This window comes from Bos indicus x Bos taurus, unplaced genomic scaffold (assembly GCF_003369695.1).
Source record: "Bos indicus x Bos taurus breed Angus x Brahman F1 hybrid unplaced genomic scaffold, Bos_hybrid_MaternalHap_v2.0 tig00001509_arrow_arrow_obj, whole genome shotgun sequence".
In the NCBI taxonomy this organism is placed as follows: domain Eukaryota; kingdom Metazoa; phylum Chordata; class Mammalia; order Artiodactyla; family Bovidae; genus Bos; species Bos indicus x Bos taurus.
In genome coordinates, this window is record NW_020867432.1 from 11700 (window position 1) to 33511 (window position 21812).

The following is a 21812-nucleotide window of genomic DNA, read 5'->3' on the forward strand; positions in this document are numbered from 1 at the left end:
GGGAAGTTGTGGCCGACAGCTCTGGCTTGCCTGTAGTGTTCGTGTGGGTTTAGGGGACTGTGAAGAGCCAAGGGAGAGGTGAGGTGTGTTTGGAGTCTGTAGGCTCTGTGATGAAGAAGATTTTTGGCTTCAGGAGTAAGAAGGGTGTGTCACCCTTTGGCTCCTCCATCAACCCAGTGAGAAACAGCGGGCATGGAGTCAACTTCCAACCCGGGTAGCGCATCCGAGACAAAGACCTCAGAAAGATCCACAAAGCTGCCATTGTGGGCAACGTAGCCAAAGCTGCACTTTGTGTTGTTTGGGAAAAAATGGCCTGAATGACAGGGACAACGTGAACAGGTAAGCGGGGTGGAAGGTCCTGGCGGAGATCCCGCCTGTGAGTTTCCCCTCCAAGGCTCCTGGGATCCAGTACCCCGCAGACTTTATAGGCAGCAAAAAGCCTTAGCTGGTTTTGGACCCACTTATAATTCCCCTTATAGAGCTTTACTGATAGTTTTGAAGTCATTTAACTGAATGTTGGTAATCACAGAAATGAAATGAAACACGAATAGCATCTGTTTTTCCTTTCTTCTTCCTACTTTTTATTTGCATGGGTTAGCATGATGTACTCATGAGTAAAAGCTCTCAGGTTATATAGCCTTCAAGAAATCTTCTGAACCTTCTGGATCTCACATTTTTTCTCCTGTGATTTATGAAAACACTTCCTCATGGATTGCCTATTGTGGATCATGGTAGTGGACAGATTTCTGATGTTGTCAATATCTTATTTTAATGTATATACTTTTTATACTGTAAGGTTATATATTTCAGAAAACTGCATAGTGAGCAAAATAATTCCCATGCCAAATCAGCTTCTGGATTAAAAATTCTTCAGATACAATTCAATATCCATTTTATATCAGTGTACACTTAGAAATATGTGTTCTTTGCTAAAGGACCTTAGAAGACAGCTTTGAAGTAGGAAGCTGGCTGTGTCCTTGAATAGGAAGACATATTCTTAGATGTATGGTCTTTCTATATTTAAAGCAAATCAACATTTCATGGTTTTAAAGATTTTGGGTTACATATGCTGTCTTTAATTGTTGTGATGAAATGAAAAGTTTTGTATAGTAGAGGAAGATTTGCCCTTCTAGATATCAAAATGTGCTATAAGTGCCCACAAAGTGTTCATTTACTAACAACTGAAGAGATAAATAAATGAATGGAACAGAATGTCCAAACACCCAAATATATGTAAAACTTTAGAACTTGAAAATGATGACCTTTTCTGTTAGAAATGATAAACTGTGTGTAGATGGTGGAGAAATAACCTGGTAAAAGATAAAAGTAACTCAATTTTTATCTCACCAAAAAGTTTCAGATAGAGTATGGATCAAAGATTTCAAATATGCACAGTGAGAAAAGTACCAGAATAAAACTCAGTTTCCTATTTATACATTTTTTTATCTGCTGACAGAGACCTTCTGTTTTTTCTATTTCTACTGTTTATTAACCTTATTTTCTTTTTTAATTGGAGAATAATTGCTTTACAATGTTGTGTTGTTTTCTGCTGTATAACATTATAAATCAGTTGTAAGTATACATATATCCCCTTCCTTGTGAGCCTCCCTCCCACCTTAAACATCTTTCTAAGAATGATTTCAAAAGTAAGAAATCTGGAGTTTCCTGGATTTCGGCACACACCAAAAAAAAAGAAAAAGAAAGAAAAGAAATCTGGATGTTGATTTAACATTTTAACAACATAAAAAAATTAAAACTCTCTGTAGATCAATCTGTCTATAGGCAAGTCGGCTTAGCAGACAGGGCTTGTCTTTTTGGCACTAATAGGAATGTGGCACAGATAAAAATGATTTCTCACTTTTAATTTTTGTTTTTTAGAATTTTTTTTGAGGATTGATATTTTCTGACAACTTTCAGCCTTTTCAGAAGTCAAGGGAGTCTACAGAGTTCCTTGGTCATCTAGTGGTTAAGACTCACTGCTGTGGGCCCAGGGTTCAATACCTGGTGGGGGAACTAAAATCCTGCCAGCTACTGGGATGTATTGTACAACATGGGGAATATAGCAAATATCATATAATAACTTTACATGGAGCATGACCTATAAAAATTGTGAATCACTATGTTGTGTACCTGTAATATATAATCATATGTACTATGCATCATCTATATTTTAATTAAAAAGAAGCAACTTTAGATAAAAAGACCTTATGTTAATTAAATCAATGGGAAAAATGAGAAATGAACAAACAAAAATGCCACCAATTATAGTGGTACAGACATTGTGAATTATAAATTTCATTCCAATGTCAGAGACGTTAAAATGTCAGAAATTGAAGGTATTAGAATCACTGAAGCATAGTGTTGTCTCTAATCCTCAAAATGTATCTGCAAAGTAGGTATGATATCCTTTGACTTCATTGAGATGTTGTCCTTGTAAAATCAGAGAAGGCAATGGCACCTCACTCCACTATTCTTGCTTGGAGAACCCAGGGATGGGGGAGCCTGGTGGGCTGCCATCTATGGGGTCGCACAGAGTCAGACACGACTGAAGCAACTTAGCAGCAGCAGCAATAAGTATGATTATATTACCTAACAGTTACTGAGCTGTTACCTGTGCCAGGAATGGTTCTAAACTCTTTGCGTGGATCTCATTTAAGTGTCGCAGTGCTGTCCTGTGAGAGAACTACTTCTCTCTCTCCATTTTGTTGATGAGGAAATTAAGGCTCAGAGAGGCTGAGTGACAGCTAAGTGACAGAGTGAAAGTCAAATTCAAACCCAACTTGAGCTGAAACTCGAGATCATGGCCATTCTATTCAAGTAAATTGTTCTTTCATTACTGTGTTAAGAAGAGCTAATGCTAATATATAATGTTCTTTCTCCAGAAGGAAATGAAATATTTGTTTTAGAGGGATAGGAATAGCATGCTATTGAATGTTTTCAATCACAGGAACAATTATTTGTTTTGAAACAGTAACACTACAGTTTCCTGAAAACTCCTCTTGCTTTCATAGGACTGCCCTCCACTTGGCCTGTGCCAATGTCCATTCAGTGGTGGTCACTCTGCTCCTGGAGAGAAAATGCCTGCTTAACCTCTGTGACAATGAAAACAGGACAACACTGATGAAGGTATGGGGCAGCGAACCGTGTCCACATGAGGTGGATGTGATTTAACTACTGAGACTAAAAGTGAATTCATCTCATTAAGATATAGCAAACCAGTGAAGCTTGTCGACTGTTTACTTGGAATTTCTAGAATTTACACTCTGTTTCTTGGTGCATCACTGACAGGCCATAGCATGCCAAGAAGACGAGTGTGCGACTCTTCTGCTGGAGCATGGTGCCGACCCAAATGCCATGGACGTCTGTGGAAACACGGCGCTCCACTTCGCTGTCTTTTGCCAGAATATATCACTTGCAGCAAAGCTGCTTTCCTGTGATGCCAATATAGAAGCCAGGAACAAGGTATATTTCAACTAACTTTATTTACAAAATATTTGCAAGGCATTTTTTTAAACTGCTGCTGCTGCTGTTAAGTCGCTTCAGTCCTGTCTTACTCTGTAGGACCCCAAAGACAGCAGCCCACCAGGCTCCCCTGTCCCTGGGATTCTCCAGGCAAGAACACTGGAGTGGGTTGCCATTTCCTTCTCCAATGCATGAAACTGGAAAGTGAAAGTGAAGTCGCTCAGTCGTATCTGACTTTTTGTGACCCCATGGACTGCAGCCTACCAGGCTCCTCCATCCATGGGATTTTCCAGGCAAGAGTAGAAGTGTTTTATTTCTAAATGTGTAAATAGGTAAACTGAATAGTGTCCATCAAGCCCTGTTACCGTGGAAACAACTCCAAAGCCACTGAAAGGGGAAAATTTTTGGAGCTCACAGAGAGGGCAAAACTGTGTCTCCCAGCCAGCCATCTACCCCAGAAGGAAGATTTACCATCAGAACGTGCCCACGAGTGGGTGGTAGACTCAGAGCCCACAAATGATGAAGACCTGGGGGGAGTGAAGTGATGTGAGAAGTGGCTGCTTCCAAGGGCTCAAAGAATGGGTGCCCCTGGGAGTGGGTGGGACGAGGAAGGAGATCCAGTGCCCATGAGGGGGAGCTGGGTGAGTGCAAGTGGGCCTGGGAGGCAGCAGGCCTGGAGCCCTGAGCCCTCCAGGACCCTGGTTCTGAGATCCAGCCAAGAGGGTCAGGTCATGTTTGACTCCCAGCAAGGGTGTTCACTTGTGCTGGTGACCACTTGGTTCACGAGGTACACCTCGGGGTCTCCTATGCTCAGCACTGGGGACAAGCTCTGTGGGGTTGCAGCTGTGCGTGTGGAGCTGGTGGTGGCGAAGCCGCCCCTCCTACTTTCTCCAGGACACATATGATGTCCTGCAGCTGCAGCCCCACCAAGAACTCCCTCCACTCTCACAGGTGGGCCTCAGTTTTCCTTCTTTGGAAGCTCCAGCCTTCCCTGAGTGAAAGTATTTTGAAGGAACCAAATTGTCTAAGATTTCACTTTAAATCATGATATTCTCAAGCATTAGAGAGTAAAGCATTCCTTTATGCGTTTATGGCTGGTATTCATGATAACACTGCACTTGTTAAAGGTAAAACATTTTCCAAATATTTTCCCCCACTTAAGGTTTTGTTTTGTTTTGTTTAATCAGTCTAAAATAACACAGTAAAGCAAAATTTGCCTCAGTAGACTTTGTCTTAAAATTCAAACATAATGAAAGCATTTTACAACATATTAGAAATCTTGCTGCTGTTCACAAATTCCCATTTCATGAAAATGGTTTATATAAACACAGTTTCTCTCTCATTTCCCAAGTCTTAAGAGGGTAAAAGGAAAGGAAAAGGAACAAGCAAGTGAAAAGTGCAAGTCAAGCTGGAATTTTGGCAGTTGGGAAATGCCAAGAAGAGGATTTATTTATTTTAATATTTATTTATTTGGCTGAGCTGGGCTTCGTTTTAGCATGTAGGATCTAGTTTCATGACCAGGGGTAGAACCCAGGCCCTCTTTCCTGGGAGCACTGAGACCCAGCCACAGGACCACGATGGAAGTCCTGAGATTTTGGTTTGTGCTTTTTATTCCCTTCAGTTTATATATTTCTTATATGCTTTTCAGTTTTCAGGGATAATAGTTGTTATTTTGAAAAAGAGTGTGAGTGAATTGTAAACTTGCCTAGGTGCCAGTTTTAAGAAGACTCTGATCAAAACAGACTGACAGTGAACAGTTGGTGATTAAGTGGGAATTAAGAGAGAAGAACAAATAACTACTTGATATTATCCTATTCTGGCAGAACCATCCACTTAGATAAGAGTCTAGACTCTGCTCTCCCATCTAGAATGTCTTGATGGGAAGGAAGTAAGGGGTTTATAAATAATGAGATCAGGTTGCCTTTGGGGTTTACTAGTCCCTGTTCTACCACTGTTTACCCAGGAAAATTTTTTTTAAAAAATTGTAGTTTTGATGACTCTTGCCTCTTAATGCTTTTCTTTTTTATTCAAACCTTTACGTAAGAGAAGGAATTGGCTGTGTGAGTAAGAGATGAGACTGGAGTGGTTGCTGCAGTAATTCTCAGCTATATTCTGCTGGTGAACCACAATTATTTAGGAAAACTTATTTTAAAAATGTATAAGCCTAGGCTGTTTGCTGTAGATTTTGACTGAGTAAATCGAGGAACGCTTAGACGTGTGTATTTAGAATTATTCCCTTGAGATTCTGATCGAATCCTTGATGAATAACTATAGAGTGAATACATGTAATTTCTAAATGCACCCTTCACAAAAGAAAGTAGTCTCCTAAAGTGTTGGAGTTTGATCAGTGCTAGCTACTTCCATCAGCTCCCTTCTTTCCAACAATATTAGACTGACTTTTTCTCTGCCCCTGTGCTTGAGACATTAAAAGAAGTATCTTTGGCAATATCTATGGGCTTGAATGATAACTCCTTTTCCTTTCAACCACTCATCATTCAGTGACACTCCGAGAGTCTTTAGCTATTTGCTCATGATGAAGTCACTTTGTCTGTAGAGTCTGACCCTTTAAGGATTTTGCACCTTCACTTATCATCCAGGTCATTAGGTCGACAGATGTTCATTACCAACAGGGTTTTCCTGACTACAATAATAGTAACTCATGAGCCTTTTTTGGTGTCAGCCTCAGGACAGACTCTTGCAGTGTGTCTGTTAGAATTCCTGATCTCTGGCATAAGCAGATGAGAGCTTTAAAACCCGTGAAGTTAGTAACAGTACAGAGGGGAATTGTTTTAAGCATTTATTTTCAGCAGGCTTGGAAACACATGATCCATTTTATGAACAATCTAGAAGAATTCTAGAGATAGATTGTAGTTTCAACAGGCAGTGGAAACATTCTTGACTGTGAATTATGAGTCTTTTAAAAAGAATTTATGTTTAATTGAATTATGAGTCTTAATAGCCATATTTATTACATATTGGGACCCAGTTTTTTTGTGAAACATATGATACTAAAGAAAGGAAAGGTTCACATACAAATATTTGCTTTATACCCACCTGTTTGGAAACAGCAAACATAAAACAAAACGTGGGCCATAAACCAAACATGGCCCTTGGATATATTAATTTACCTCCATACATTGGGTCAACATTTCAAATTTAGGAGGCTCATGCAGAAGTTCAGGCTTCTCCAAGGACCAAATCTGGACCCCCTTGAGCCCGTCCTACTGTTTGGTCTGCGTTCAGAGGCCACCCCTTCTGTGTGGGACATGTGTTTTCGGGGTTCCCAGTCTCACCTGGCTTTTTCACTTAATCAGGTCATCAGCTTTCCATCCATAAGCATTTGAGTTTCCAATTTTTGATTGATAGTTTATTTTGATAAATATTTGAAGGTTTTTGAAAACAGTCTAATTAATCTATAATTGATTTGATATTTTAAAAAATATCTTAAAAATGGGATTGAATTTTTCAAATTAGAATTTTTAAGTTGGTTGTGGTGGTTTTGCACTGAATAACTCTCACAAACACACAGGATTATAAGAGACAATGCAGAGAGAGCTGGTGGAAGAGCAAGTCCCTAAGAAAATGTTGAGCATGTATTTACTGGTAATTTTATGTTGCAATCTTTAACTAAAAGCAGTAAAGCAAGACAGACACCAGAACTCTAGGATTTTGGAAGCTTCCTCCTGGTGGTCTGGAGGTAATCACATGAGAGTCATCAAGAAGGGTGTTTGAAGATAAGGTGTGTGTGTGGGGGGGTGCTCATTCTGCATGTAGTTAGCATCTAGCTAATGCTGACCTCTCAACCAGAACATCTAACTTAAGGAAGGGCGGTGGAAAGAGCAAGCTAGGGAGAGAAAATGAGTAAGGTTAAATTCCAGGAGACATTTCTGAGAAAGCAGTAAAACAGTGTTCCCACAGTTGAATTTTTGAAAAAGGAAAAAAAAAAAGTTTCTCTCTTTGCATGTTCATGTAGAGAATAATATTCCCACTGGAATGTCTGTAAACCTTTTGAGTTTACTCATGGTCATCCATGGATAGGTTATGCATGCTACAGATAGTATTATATATTTCTGCCTCAGCATTGTCCCTAAAATATGCAGTTGATAGAGTAGCTAAATGATACCCGCACCCCCTGCATTGGGAGCTTGACACTTAGCCACTGGACCACCAGGGAAGGCCCAGAGGAGGAGCATATTAAAGAGAAAGAAGATGCACAGGGCAATGAGGAGGGAGCTCTCTTTCATTTAATTTCTGACTTTTATTTTTAAGTTCAGAGTATCTATTGCACAATTTTAATTTCAGTTTAGAAATAGGTTAACTGTGTACATTAGAAATGGTTTTCCCTGTTTTACAGGATGGCCTGACACCACTGTTACTTGCAATATGTGAAAGGAGAGGGCAAATGGTGGAGTTTTTAGTAAAGAAAGAAGCAAATATACATGAGGTTAATAAGATGAAAAGGTACTGTTGTTCTTTTTCTTTTTAAAACCCTTAGTGGTGTTCTAGGATTGTAATATCAAGATTAAATGAATAAGAGGATTCATTTGTGATCTACTTAGGTAGAAAATCAATTATTCTGATTGAATCATGAATCATGAACAATATATAGCAGGAATATATAGCAGGATTCATATCCCTTTATAATATTGACCAATGTCATATGCAACCTCTTTTTGTTTGGTTGGTTGATCTTGTAATAGCTGAGGTGTTTCAAATTAGTTTTATTAGCTTTGTGAAATATGGATTCTGCTTTTGAGTTTACCTCATGACAGTATCAAGTTTCTTAATTCTTTTAAAAGAATTATTTAACCTCTACTTTGTATGTATATATTTTTATAAGATGCATAGTAAAACTAAAAGACTTGATTTTGTCTTTTGGATAACTGTTTTATTTATTTATTTATTTATTTTACTTTGTAAATTTTTATTTGTCTTTTTTTTTTTTATTCCTTTATTTCTCATGTGTTCCCCATCTTGAACCCTCCTCCCTCCTCCCTCCGCATACCATCCCTCTGGGTCGTCCCAGTGTTTTAAATTACTTTGTTTGAAGAATGCTGATGTTACTAGGTTACAAAAGAGTCAGATACAACATAGTGACTAAATAACAACAGCCACAAAAAGGTGATTATTATTCACAGTCACCAGATCCTGTGGGCTCATCAGTTTTTATCCTTTCTCATTTTAGTACATTTTGATATTTTCATTTTTAATGCAGGTAGAAGCAGGAAAGATAGCTTTGATCAGATAAACAGTTCCTTTAACAAAGACAAGTCAGAGGTGAATGATACAGATGAAAATGATGGGCTTTAGGTTCAGGCTAGGTTCAACTCCTAGGTTTCCTACTGATTAGGGTTATCATCAGCAAATAAGTTTCCTGATACAAAAGGCAAATAGTAATGCATCTTTCAAAGGTGCTTCTGTGTAAGAAAGATTTTATATATAGTATTTCATTTTTAGCACCTAGCACATTCTTGTCCACATCCTTAACTGCCACCATGACTATTTTTATTCCCATTATTAATATTTTTTATTTAAACCTGCAAGTAGCCTTTCCTTAACCCAACCTCTAGCTGACTTTGAAGCCGAATATATCAGACTAAGGAGGAAATAGGGAATTTAACCCTTAAATAGTCATCTGCGTCAGATAAGTGACCTCAGCATCGTTTCTTGTCCATCAAGGACTTTATTATTATTTTTTTAAAAAACATTTATTTATTTGGCTACGTGGGGTCCTAGTTGTGGGAACACTTAGTTGAAGCATATGGGATCAAGTTCCCTGACCAGGGATGGAACCTAGGCCCCCTTCACTGGGAGCCTGGAGTCTTATCGACTGGCCCACCAGGGAAGTCCCCATCAGGGACTTTTGAAATAGTAAGTGCTGCTACCTGGCATCCCAGTGGGACAGGAGGCTTCTTTTCTGTCCTTTCATTTTAGCCTTGGAGGTAATTTGCAAAGATGAACACTTGAGCCTGTAAATGGTCAGTTCTTCATGAAAGGGCAAGGCATTCACTTGGTAAAGCATATCAAATTAACTGTTTAAGTTAGTCAACTCAACTTCCTGAGGCTGAAGTCATCTCTCTGTTGTTTTAGAACAGCCCTCATGCTTGCTGTCAAGTATGAATCAACAAATGTTGTCAGACTTCTTCTTCAGCAAGGTGCTGACATCTTTTCTCAAGATATTTTTGGATGGATTGCAGAAAAATATGCTGTTATTAGTGGTTTTAATACGTAAGTATTCACATTAAAATGCCAGTTCTAACTGTTACTTGCTACGTGACCAGTGAGAGTTCCAGTTTGGTGCAGGCAGTTTGGAGAATGGTGGTGAGATGTTCCCCCTCAAGAGCTTAAAGCCAAGCAAAAGGCAGTTAGTGACTCTTGGCTGTGGGCTCGGGGTGGTTTATCTCAGGACATGTAGATCTTGATCCTTAGAAAGCTTGACATTAGCTATTTCATTCCAAGTGTGACCTCTTGTTATGGCGTATGAACAGTGTCACAGTTGTGATATTTCTGACTAGTTCTTTGGTTCTTGAAATATTTATTTCAACAGCAAATCCTGTTTTCCCTTGAGGGCTTGCCTCTCTGTGCACTTCTGCTTGAATTTTCCAAGAACCTGGAGGATTCCCTAAGGTCAACGAAACAGTCCTCTTCCACCAGTCATTTGGAGAGGAAAAAATAGTTCCTTATCATCATTCTGTTCCTTGCATTGATTCTACTGTTGCAGCACTGCTGCTACAGCTGGTCTTGACAGGGTCTGCTTGGCAGCTGGATGTGGAGTCTGGATGTGGCTCTATAAAGACCTTTAATAAAATCATGGGAAGATTTGGGAGAATGGCATTGAAACATGTAAAATATCATGTAAGAAACGAGTTGCCAGTCCAGGTTCGATGCACGATACTGGATGCTTGGGGCCAGTGCACTGGGACGACCCAGAGGGATGGTATGGGGAGGGAGGAGGGAGGAGGGTTCAGGATGGGGAACACATGTATACCTGTGGCGGATTCATTTTGATATTTGGCAAAACTAATACAATTATGTAAAGTTTAAAAATAAAATAAAATTAGGAAAAAAAAAAAAAAAAAACTCATCGTGCAGTGGGATCATGATTGACTTTTGCTCCCAGGCCACCCCTCTGGGTCCAAGTTCCCCAGCCTTTAAGGTGATGCACACGTCGACTTCAGAATGAGAGCTCCTTTGTTCTCATATGTATGCTGTTGCTCAGTCTGCTGCAAACAAAGCTCCAGCACCCAGTTCAGGCAGCTGGGTGGCCTCGCTTCCCCCCTCACTCAGAGACCTTATGTAGAGCCCACATGGAAGCCTAGATCTTCACGATGAGGTGCCCTTGAGGCTTTTATTTATCTTTTCTGCTAGCAGATGTCAGTGGGGACCATTTTAGGCTGTCAGAGAGGGTCAAGTGCTCCTGCAGGGATTGAGCAGACTTTCCTTTCTCCTTTGTATCTTGACTTGAACCTCAAGGTGGCTTTCTGTCCTGTGGGGGCACCTGTTCTTAGGTCACAGGTTCCCTGTCATCCTTCCCAGAGTAGTGGGTCCCAGCTTGCCTGAGATTCCCTAATTATGCTTGGCCCCTCATGGGATCTGTTTCCTGTAATAATGAAAATCTTCCAACGGATTTCTGTCTTCCTCCACCTTAAATGTTTTCAGAATCTGCCCCATAAGTAACCCATTCAGCAGAAATCCCTAAATCTCAAGTAAGATAGTTGGAATTCAGAGAGGTAAGCCCTGTCTAGAACTTGTCAGTACCCACTGTAAGAGTAGGGATATGTCTTCCATGTGAATTGGAGAGGAACATGGAGATTAAACATCATTGTCAGAAAGATCTGCTGGTTCAGAGTTTGAGTAGGTAGAGAAGGAAAAGTAGTGGTCCAGGCCAGGTCTTGACTGTGATTATTTTTCTGCTCTTGGTGTAATTAGCTGCAATAATGGGGGATCATTATGTTCTCTAATGTAGTGAATTCTTATGTTATAAATAAATTTAGGTACACATTATCTAAAAGCTGAGATTCCCTAAATTACAAACCACAAAGAACAGATAATCACCAGAATTAATAACAGTTTCATGCAACATTTGAGTGTTAAATGTATGAAAAAGCACACATTGGGATTTACTTGGAATTCCAAAGTAGTTACAGCAATAAACTTGAAGATGAAATTATTCCACTCTTAGATTGTTTCTGCAAGCATTTGTGGTGTATATTATCTCATTACATCCTATTAATCCTCTTTTGAAATATGATAGTAAGTATCCAAGTTGTGTAGAGGAAGGACTTTGAACTGAAGAGAAACAACTCCTCCAGGAATAAAGAGCAGTTGGTTATAGAGGTAGGATGTGCAAGCTCGAGAGATTTTTCGTATGCCAAGCTGCTGCTGCTACTACTAAGTCGCTTCAGTCGTGTCCGACTCTGTGTGACCCCATAGACGGCCTCCCACCAGGCTGCCTCATCCCTGGGATTCTCCAGACAAGAAAACTGGAGTGGGTTGCCATTTTCTTCTCCAATGCATGAAAGTGAAAAGTGAAAGTGAAGTCACTCAGTCGTGTCCGACTCTTCTCAACCCCATGGACTGCAGCTACCAGGCTTCTCCATCCATGGTATTTTCCAGGAAAGAGTACTGGAGTGAGGTGCCATCACATTCTCCAATGCCAAGCTAAATCTAGTTAATTATTGGAGCTGTACTGCCCTGATTTCATGACTACTTCATCTTCCTTTTCTTTCTCCTTTCAGTTCAGTTCAGTTGCTCAGTTGTGTCCGACTCCTTAGGACCCCATGAACTGCAGCATGCCAAGCCTCCCTGTCCATCACCAACTCCCAGAGTTCACCCAAAATCATGTCCATTGAGTCGGTGATGCCATCCAATCATCTCATCCTCTGTTGTCCTCTTCTCCTCCTGCCTTCAATCTTTCCCAGCATCAGGGTCTTTTCAAATGAGTCTGCTCTTCACATCAGGTGGCCAAAATATTGGAGTTTCAGCTTCAACATCAATCCTTCCAATGAACACCCAGGACTGATTTCCTTTAGGATTGACTGGATCTCCTCGCAGTCCAAGGGACTCTCAAGTGTCTTTTCCAAGACCGCGGTTCAGAAGCATCAATTCTGCGCTCAGCTTTCTTTATAATCCAACTCTTACATCCATACATGACTACTGGAAAAACCATAACCTTGACTAGATGGACCTATGTTCAGAAAGTAATGTCTCTGCTTTTTAATATGCTAAGTTGGTCTAACTTTCTTTCCAAGGGGTAAGTGTCTTTTAATTTCATGGCTGCAGTCACCATCTGCAGTGATTTTGGAGCCCCCAAAAAACAAAGTCAGTCACTGTTTCCCCATCTATTTGCCATGAAGTGATGGGACCGGATGCCATGATCTTAGTTTTCTGAATGTTGAGCTTTAAGTCAACTTTTTCACTATATTCTTTCACTTTCATCAAGAGGCTTTTTAGCTCTTCTTCACTTTCTGCCATAAATGTGGTGTCATCTGCATATCTGAGATTATTGATATTTCTCCCGGCAATCTTGATTCCACCTTGTGCTTCATCCAGCCCAGTATTTTTCATAATGTACTCTGCATATAAGCTCAATAAGCAGGGTGAAAATATACCTTTACTTTCTCCTTTACTACATACTTAATAAAAGTTTATAGAACTTAGAAACTTGAAATGTATACTACAATTGAAGTTTTGATATTATCTCTGACATTGTCTGAAATGATCTAAGAATTTGGTACTTGTTTTTTGTATCAGTGTTAAAATATTATTTATCGCATTTTCAATGCATAGTTTTTGCCAACTGATTTCTGAATATAAAGAAAAGATATCTAAAACTTCTCCTGAAAATAGCAACTCAGGTATGTCATCTGATACCGAATTACTCTCGGTGATTCTACCATAGATTAAAGTCGGAATGAGGAAGTTTCAATAATGAAAGGACTATGGAAAAAATAGTGTAAATTTCATGTGTATTTTATTTTTTAATTAATTTCTTTATACTCTAGTATTCAGAATTCTTTAAGAAGTTAATTGCAGGTGATTTAACATCAAAGACTGTATTGTCTGAAAAGAAATCCATCTTTTTAATATGGCCCCTAAAGTCCCATATTAGTTCTTTGTGTAAATCAGAAAAAAAAAAAACATTAAGTGAGTATGATGTATATGTCATCTATAGTCATAGTACAGCAGATTGGATGTCTTATGAAAGTGAACTCTAATTTTTAGAAATGGTTTGCATTTAGTGAATGATGGCTCAGATGGTAAAGTGTCTGTCTACAGTGCAGGAGACCCAGGTTCGATCCCCGTGTTGGGAAGATACCCTGGAGAAGGAAATGGCAATCCACTCCAGGACTATTGCCTGGAAAATCCCATGGACAGAGGAGCCTGGTAGGCTACAATCCATGGGGTCACAAAGAGTCAGACACGACTGAGCTACTTCACTTTGACTTTCAGTTTCACTGAGTAGTGATTAGTCTCACCAAAATAGTTACCATCATTAAACCTGGGAACTTGAATAATCCCTTCCTGGTAGGATAAGAAATGATAAACAACAACTGCAAAGCTGAGGCAGTGTGCAGCATCGTAGTGAGATATTATTTCTGAAAGATACCTACCAGTTGTACAGAAGGCAGAAAAGTAATGCCTGGTTGAGAACCAGTTATTTTGCCTATTGTACCAAGCAGGACTAGATTACCAACTTCATTCCTTACAGATCCAGAGAGAGTGAGATAGTTTGACTTCATTAGGATCAGATATTTTCTTTTGTGTGTAGGACAATTGTCATGAGAGTATAGTTTTGTAAGAACAAGATGTTCTCTTGCCATCAGTTAAAAGATTATCATAATAGATATTCAAATAGAACAACTTGGGACTCTGCAGGTTCTAATAAAAGCACAAAAATACTTTGCATTAACAAAAACAGCATTAGATCCACTGGATGTGGCATCTAGCACATTGTACAGGGTATCCAAGGATACCTTTAACTGAGTAGACCTCTATCTAAACAAAGGGGGCTTCCCAGGTGCCTCAGTAGTAAGGAATCCACCCGCCAATGCAGGAGATATGGCTTGATCCCTGTGTTGGGAAGATCCCCTGGAGAAGAAAATGGCAATCCACTCCCATACTCTTACCTGGGAAATCCATGAACAGAAGGGCCTGGTGAACTGTAGTCCATGGGATCACAAGAGTCAGACACAATTTGGTGACTGAACCACAAAAACATCTATCAGAGAACTGTAGGTTGGTTTATTACACTAGTCAGAGGAGATACAGAGATGTCAGTGTCTTGATCTTCAATACGCTCAGAATAGAGTTTTTCTCTGGTTAATTTCTGTATTTTTCTAAAGAAAATTTTCAAAGAAAACATGCTAATTTATTTGTTCATTTGTTCACTAAGCAGATACATTTCAAGTGTCTTTTATGTGCTAAGCATTTTTCTGATATCACAGGGTGAAAACTTTTAAAAATCACTGCCCCTGCTCTCCTTGCTCAAGCTTGCAGTGCTCCTCTCCCCATGGAGTCACTGCATGTGAGTCATCCCTCCAGCATCAGATCATGACGACCCCTGGGAAATGTTGTCCAACAGCATCAGAGTCCGTGGTTCCCTCCATCCTTCCCTCCCTTCCTTAGTTCATCAGCTTAGGATGTGATGATGTATGCCTTCCAAGCTGAAAAAACATGATTTCTATAAACATTTGCCATATAATGGGAAGGACTGATATAATGATATCCCTCATTAGTACACAGCACTCTTTGGACCATCCCGATCTGTGTGGTCCAGATACTCTTGAGCAATGGAAGGAGATAGTCTCAAGAGATTCTTTTTAAACATGTTTATATATATATATATATATATATATATATATATATATATATACACACACACATACATATATACATACACACACACATACACACACAGAGAACCTGAACTTTTTAAAAAGTTCCATATATATATATATGTATATGTATATACATATGTATATGTATGTATATATATACACACATACACACACACAGAACCTGAACTTTAAAAAAAAAATTTTTTTTTAAAGTTCCATATATATATATATATATGGAAAAAAATATATATATATTTAAAAATTCAGCTTCTGTGTACCCTAGTTAATGCTCACTGCTACAAGTCTAGTCCCCATTCTCATCACTGAATTGAGACCCTTTACCCGTTTGCCCTCCCCCACCTGCCTTTCAAGAGATTATCCTTTCTAAACTTGGAATTACTACATCTTTCATACTTCTCTTGACTTTTGGAAAGAGGGCCAGGAAGAGAAGACTTTTGTTTCCAATGTTTTATCTTGCTCTGAAGTTCAGGGCCTTTGGCCAAGCTTCCCTGTGATAGGGCATTTTCATTGTGAACTGAAGAGCCAGAGAAGTAGTCATGTCCCAGCAAGACACCTATAGTCTCTGTTCAGTGCTCCAGGCAATAGAAATCCAGAAATACTGTGCTGTTTAAGAATGCTATTGTCAGCTTATAGTACTTATTGTATTAATGGTGTAGTATCATTTTCTGTTCAGTCTTCTGGAGTTTGGTTAGGATTATGGTCATTGTAAACAGCGGTTCTTTTCTTTGTTGTTTTGTTTTGCATTTTATGACTATAAAGGGGAGGAGTGGTTCTTAGACATTAGTGGCCTACTAGTATAGTACAACCACTGTTCCCTTCCTCTAGTGTGGCCTCCAGGTGTGGTTTGAAAGGAATACTTTTAAACAAAGCCTCAGCCTTGAGGTTTTAATATTCTGTATTTTTCTTCCATTGATTTAAAATGTATCTTGTTTTTTTCTTTAACAGTGGATGAGAGTTCTGAGGAGGACTCTTCAAGGAGGTAGGATTTTATGGATGTTTTAAATTATATATTTAACTAATGGAACATGGAGAAGAGAAAATAATGGTTGCTGAGTGTTCTGCTCTGGGTTAGACACTGCATTACGTGCTTAACATTTGTGACCTCATAGAGTCATCACAGCAGCTTTGTAAAGTAGCTGTGTCCTACTTTTACTTAATTAGACAACTGTGGTTTCAGGAGGTTAATGAATTGACCCTGGTTAAAATGAGCTGGCTTGTGATTTGACAATTGGCCTTCCTGGCTCCCACGTTCATGCCCATAGGCCTCAGCAGAAACTGAGAAGTACCCATGTAGCATATAAGTTAAATATATAAATTAGTTATTTGACATATACATTTTAAGTTTTGACATTGTGGGGAAACTCCCTGTACTCCCTTAGAGTAAAGGAGAGAAGTAATGCCATCTCAGTAAGTGATATCCCTGCTGACGGACCAAGACTCCCATTTTGGACAGGCTCAGATTCGTCTCTGAACCTTGAACAGACAATGGAGAAGGAAAAGCATATTGTTCTGCTTAGTTTTAAGTCATCAGATTTATTCCAGTTTGGGCAAACAAGATTTATTTCAATCCATCAATTGGATTTTCAGTTTAGCAATTAGAACTTTTAGTGAAAAATTATTTTTAGGCTCTGCCAATACATTGGCTGTCACTCTCTGTTATGGAAACTAAGAATGAGTGTTAACTAGATATTTCATAGGTTGGGAGAGATGGATGCAGAAATAGGTAATGAAAAACTTTTTTGGAGACTTCCCTGGGGATGCAGTGGTTAAGATGGTTAGTAAGACATCTTCCAATGTAGGCAGTGTGGGTTCGATACTGGGTCAGAGAAGCTAAGATCTCACATGACCCAGGGTCAGACAGCCAAAACATAAAATAGAAGCACCATTGGAACTAATTCAGTAAAGACTTTAAAACTGATGCACATCAAGAAATCTTTTAAAAATTAAAATAAAAAGCTGTTTTAAAACAGGCCAAATTTTATTCATGTCAATAAATTTCATTTAATATATAAACTTTCACTTTTTTTTTCTTTTGTTCAAAGGCATGAACTCACTCATTTTTTAAAACTTTATTTTTAACTTTACAATATTGTATTGGTTTTGTCATATATCAACATGAATCCACCACAGGTATACATGTGTTCCCCATCCTGAGTCTTCCTCCCTCCTCCCTGCCCATACCATCCCTCTGGGTCGTCCCAGTGCACCAGCCCCAAGCATCCAGTATCATGCATTGAACCTGGACTGGCGACTCGTTTCATATATGATATTATACATGTTTCAATGCCATTCTCCCAAATCATCACACCCTCTCCCTCTTCCACAGAGTCCAAAAGACTGTTCTATACATCAGTGTCTCTTTTGCTGTCTCGTATATGGGTTATTGTTACCATCTTTCTAAATTCCATATATATGCGTTAGTATACTGTGTTGGTGTATTTCTTTCTGGCTTACTTCACTCTGTATAATAGGCTCCAGTTTCATCCACCTCATTAAAACTAATTCAAATGTATTCTTTTTAATGGCTGAGTAATACTCCATTGTGTATACATACCACAGCTTTCTTATCCATTCATCTGCTGATGGACATCTAGGTTGCTTCCATGTCCTGGCTATTATAAACAGTGCTGCGGTGAACACTGGGGTACATGTGTCTCTTTCACTTCTGGTTTCCTCAGTGTATATGCCCAGCGGTGGGATTGCTGGGTCATAAGGCAGTTCTATTTCCAGTTTTTTAAGGAATCTCCACACTTCTCCATAGTGGCTATACTAGTTTGCATTCCCATCAACAGTGTAAAAGGGTCCCCTTTTCTCCACACCCTCTCCAGCATTTATTGCTTGTAGACTTTTGGATAGCAGCCATTCTGACTGGCGTGAAATGGTACCTCATTGTGGTTTTGATTTGCATTTCTCTGATAATGAGTGATGTTGAGCATCTGTTAATGTGTTTGTTAGCCATCTGTATGTCTTCTTTGGAGAAAAGTCTACTTAGTTCTTTGGCCCATTTTTTGATTGAGTCATTTATTTTATTTTGGAATTGAGCTGTAGAAGTTGCTTGTATATTTTGAAGATTAGTTGTTTGCCAGTTGTTTCATTTGCTATTATTTTCTCACATTCTGAAGGCTGTCTTTTCACCTTCCTAATAGTTTCCTTTGTTGTGTAGAAGCTTTTAAGTTTAATTAGGTCCCATTTGTTTATTTTTGCTTTTATTTCCAATATTCTGGGAGGTGAGTCATAGAGGATCCTGCTGTGATATATGTCAGAGAGTGTTTTGCCTATGTTCTTCTCTAGGAGTTTTATAGTTTCTGGTCTTACGCTTAGATCTTTAATCCATTTTGAGTTTATTTTTGTGTATGGTGTTAGAAAGTGTTCTAGTTTCATTCTTTTACAAGTGGTTGACCAGTTTTCCCAGCACCACTTGTTAAAGAGATTGTCTTTAATCTATTGTATATTCTTTCCTCCTTTGTCAAAGATAAGGTGTGCATAGGTGCGTGGATTTATCTCTGGGCTTTCTATTTTGTTCCATTGATCTATGTTTCTGTCTTTGTGAGAGTACCATACTGTCTTGATGACTGTGGCTTTGTAGTAGAGCCTGAAGTCAGGCAGGTTGATTCCTCCAGTTCCATTCTTCTTTCACAAGATTGCTTTGGCTATTTGAGGTTTTTTGTATTTCCATACAAATTGTGAAATTATTTGTTCTAGCTCTGTGAAGAATACCGTTGTTAGCTTGATAGGGATTGCATTGAATCTATAAATTGCTTTGGGTAGTATACTCATTTTCACTATATTGATTCTTCCAATCCATGAACATGGTATATTTCTCCATCTATTAGTGTCCTCTTTGATTTCTTTCACCAGTGTTTTATAGTTTTCTATATATAGGTCTTTAGTTTCTTTAGGTAGATATATTCCTAAGTATTCTATTCTTTTTGTTGCAATGGTGAGTGGAATTGTTTCCTTAATTTCTCTTTCTATTTTCTCATTATTAGTGTATAGGAATGCAAGGGATTTCTGTGTGTTGATTTTATATACTGCAACTTTACTATATTCATTGATTAGTTCTAGTAATTTTCTGGTGGACTCTTTAGGGTTTTCTATGTAGAAGATCATGTCCTTTGCAAACAGTGAGAGTTTTACTTCTTATTTTCCAATCTGGATTCCTTTTATTTCTTGTTCTGCTCTGATTGCTGTGGCCAAAACTATGTTGAATAGTAATGGTGAAAGTGGGCACCCTTGTCTTGTTCCTGACTTTAGAGGAAATGCTTTCAATTTTTCACCATTGAGGATAATGTTTGCTGTGGGTTTGTCATATATAGCTTTTATTATGTTAAGGTATATTCCTTATATTCCTACTTTCTGGAGATCTTTTTATCATAAATGAATGTTGAATTTTGTCAAGGGCTTTCTCTCGATCTATTGAGATAATCATATGGCTTTTATTTTTCAATTTGTTAATGTGGTGTATTACATTGATTGATTTGCAGATATTGAAGATTCCTCGCATCCCTGGGATAAAACCCACTTGATCATCGTGTATGATCTTTTTAATGTGTTGTTGCATTCTGATTGCTAGAATTTTGTTAAGGATCCTTGCATCTATGTTCACCAGTGATATTGGCCTGTAGTTTTTTTTTTTTTTTTGTGGCATCTTTATTTGGTTTTGGTATTAGGGTGATGGTGGCCACATAGAATGAGTTTGGAAGTTTACTTTCCTCTGCAATTTTCTGGAAGACTTTGAGTAGGATGGGTGTGAGCTCTTCTCTAAATTTTTGGTAGAATTCAATTGTGAAGCCGTCTGGACCTGGGCTTTTGTTTGCTGGAAGATTTCTGATTACAGTTTCAATTTCCATGCTTGTGATGGATCTGTTAAGATTTTCTATTTCTTCCTGATACAGTTTTGGAAAGTTGTACTTTTCTAAGAATTTGTCCATTTCTTCCACGTTGTCCATTTTATTGGCGTATAATTGCTGATAGTAGTCTCTTATGATCCTTTGTGTTTGTGTTGTCTGTTGTGATCTCTCCATTTTCATTTCTAATTTTATTGATTTGATTTTTCTCCCTTTGTTTCCTGATGAGTCTGGGTAATGGTTTGTCAATTTTATTTATCCTTTCAAAGAACCAGCTTTTGGCTTTGTTGATTTTTGCTATGGTCTCTTTGTTTCTTTTGCATTTATTTCTGCCCTAATTTTTAAGATTTATTTCCTTCTACTAACCCTGGGGTTCTTTATTTCTTCCTTTCTAGTTGCTTTAGGTGTAGAGTTAGGTTATTTTTTTGACTTTATTCTTGTTTCTTGAGGTATGGTTGTATTGCTATGAACTTAGGACTGCTTTTACAGTGTCCCACAGGTTTTGTGTTGTTGTGTTTTCATTTTCATTCGTTTCTATGCAAATTTTTTTTCTTTTTTGATTTCTTCTGTGATTTGTTGGTTATTCAGCAGTGTGCTGTTCAGCCTCCGTATGTTGGAATTTTTAATAGTTTTCTCCTGTAATTGAGATCTAATCTTACTGCATTGTGGTCAGAAAAGATGCTTGGAATGATTTCAATTTTTTTTAATTTACCAAAGCTAGATTTGTGCCCAGGATGTGATCTGTCCTGGAGAAGGTTCCATGTGTGCTTTAGAAAAAGGTGAAATTTATTGTTTTGGGGTGAAATGTCCTATAGATATCAATTAGGTCTAACTGGTCTATTTTATCATTTAAATTTTGTGTTTCCTTGTTAATTTTCTGTTTAGTTGATCTATCCATAGGTGTGAGTGGGGTATTAAAGTCTCCACCATTATTGTGTTATTGTTAATTTCCCCTTTCATACTTGTTAGCATTTGTCTTACATATTGTGGTGCTCCTATGTTGGATGCATATATATTTGTAATTGTTATATCTTCTTCTTGGATTGATCCTTTCATCATTATGTAGTAACCTTCTTTGTCTCTTATCACAGCCTTTGTTTTAAAGTCTATTTTATCACTCATTTTTATTGTATTTTTTTTTCTTTAAAGATTTTCCAACAAACCTGGCATTGATTTAGGACCTACATCAAATGATGAAGTCTTAGATTTTAAAACTAAGGTAAAATGTTCTGTTGTGAAATTCATTTTCCTGCTCTGAAATTAGTTTCATGTAATATTTACTCTTATGATTAGACAGTGGAAGTGACAAATAGATTCAAAGGATCAGATCCAATAAACAGAGTGCCTGAAGAACTATGGATGGAGATTCGTGACATTGTACAAGAGGCAGTTATCAAGACCATCCCCAAGAAAAAGAAAAGTAAAAAGGGAAAATGATTGTCTGAGGAGGCCTTCCAAATACCTGAGGAAAGAAGAGAAGCAAAGGCAAAGGAGAAATGGAAAGATATACCCATTTGAATGCAGAGCTACAAAGAATAGCAAAGAGAGATAAGAAAGCCTTTCTCAGTGATGAATGCAAAGAAACAGAGGAAACAATAGAATGGGAAAGGCTAGAGATCTCTTGAAGAAAATTAGATATACC

General features: G+C 38.3%; 1 protein-coding gene across 1 annotated transcript; it reads left to right on the top strand.

The window, feature by feature from the left end:
• Positions 1–2812: 2812 nt before the first annotated feature.
• Positions 2813–21389, top strand: LOC113888747 (putative ankyrin repeat domain-containing protein 19; the record flags this gene model as incomplete). The annotated part of the gene is made up of 5 exons (XM_027535768.1): positions 2813–3126; positions 3289–3462; positions 7817–7923; positions 9553–9690; positions 21320–21389. Coding segments are annotated over exons 1-5 (684 nt in total), but the record flags the coding sequence as incomplete, so codon positions are not given.
• Positions 21390–21812: the final 423 nt, after the last annotated feature.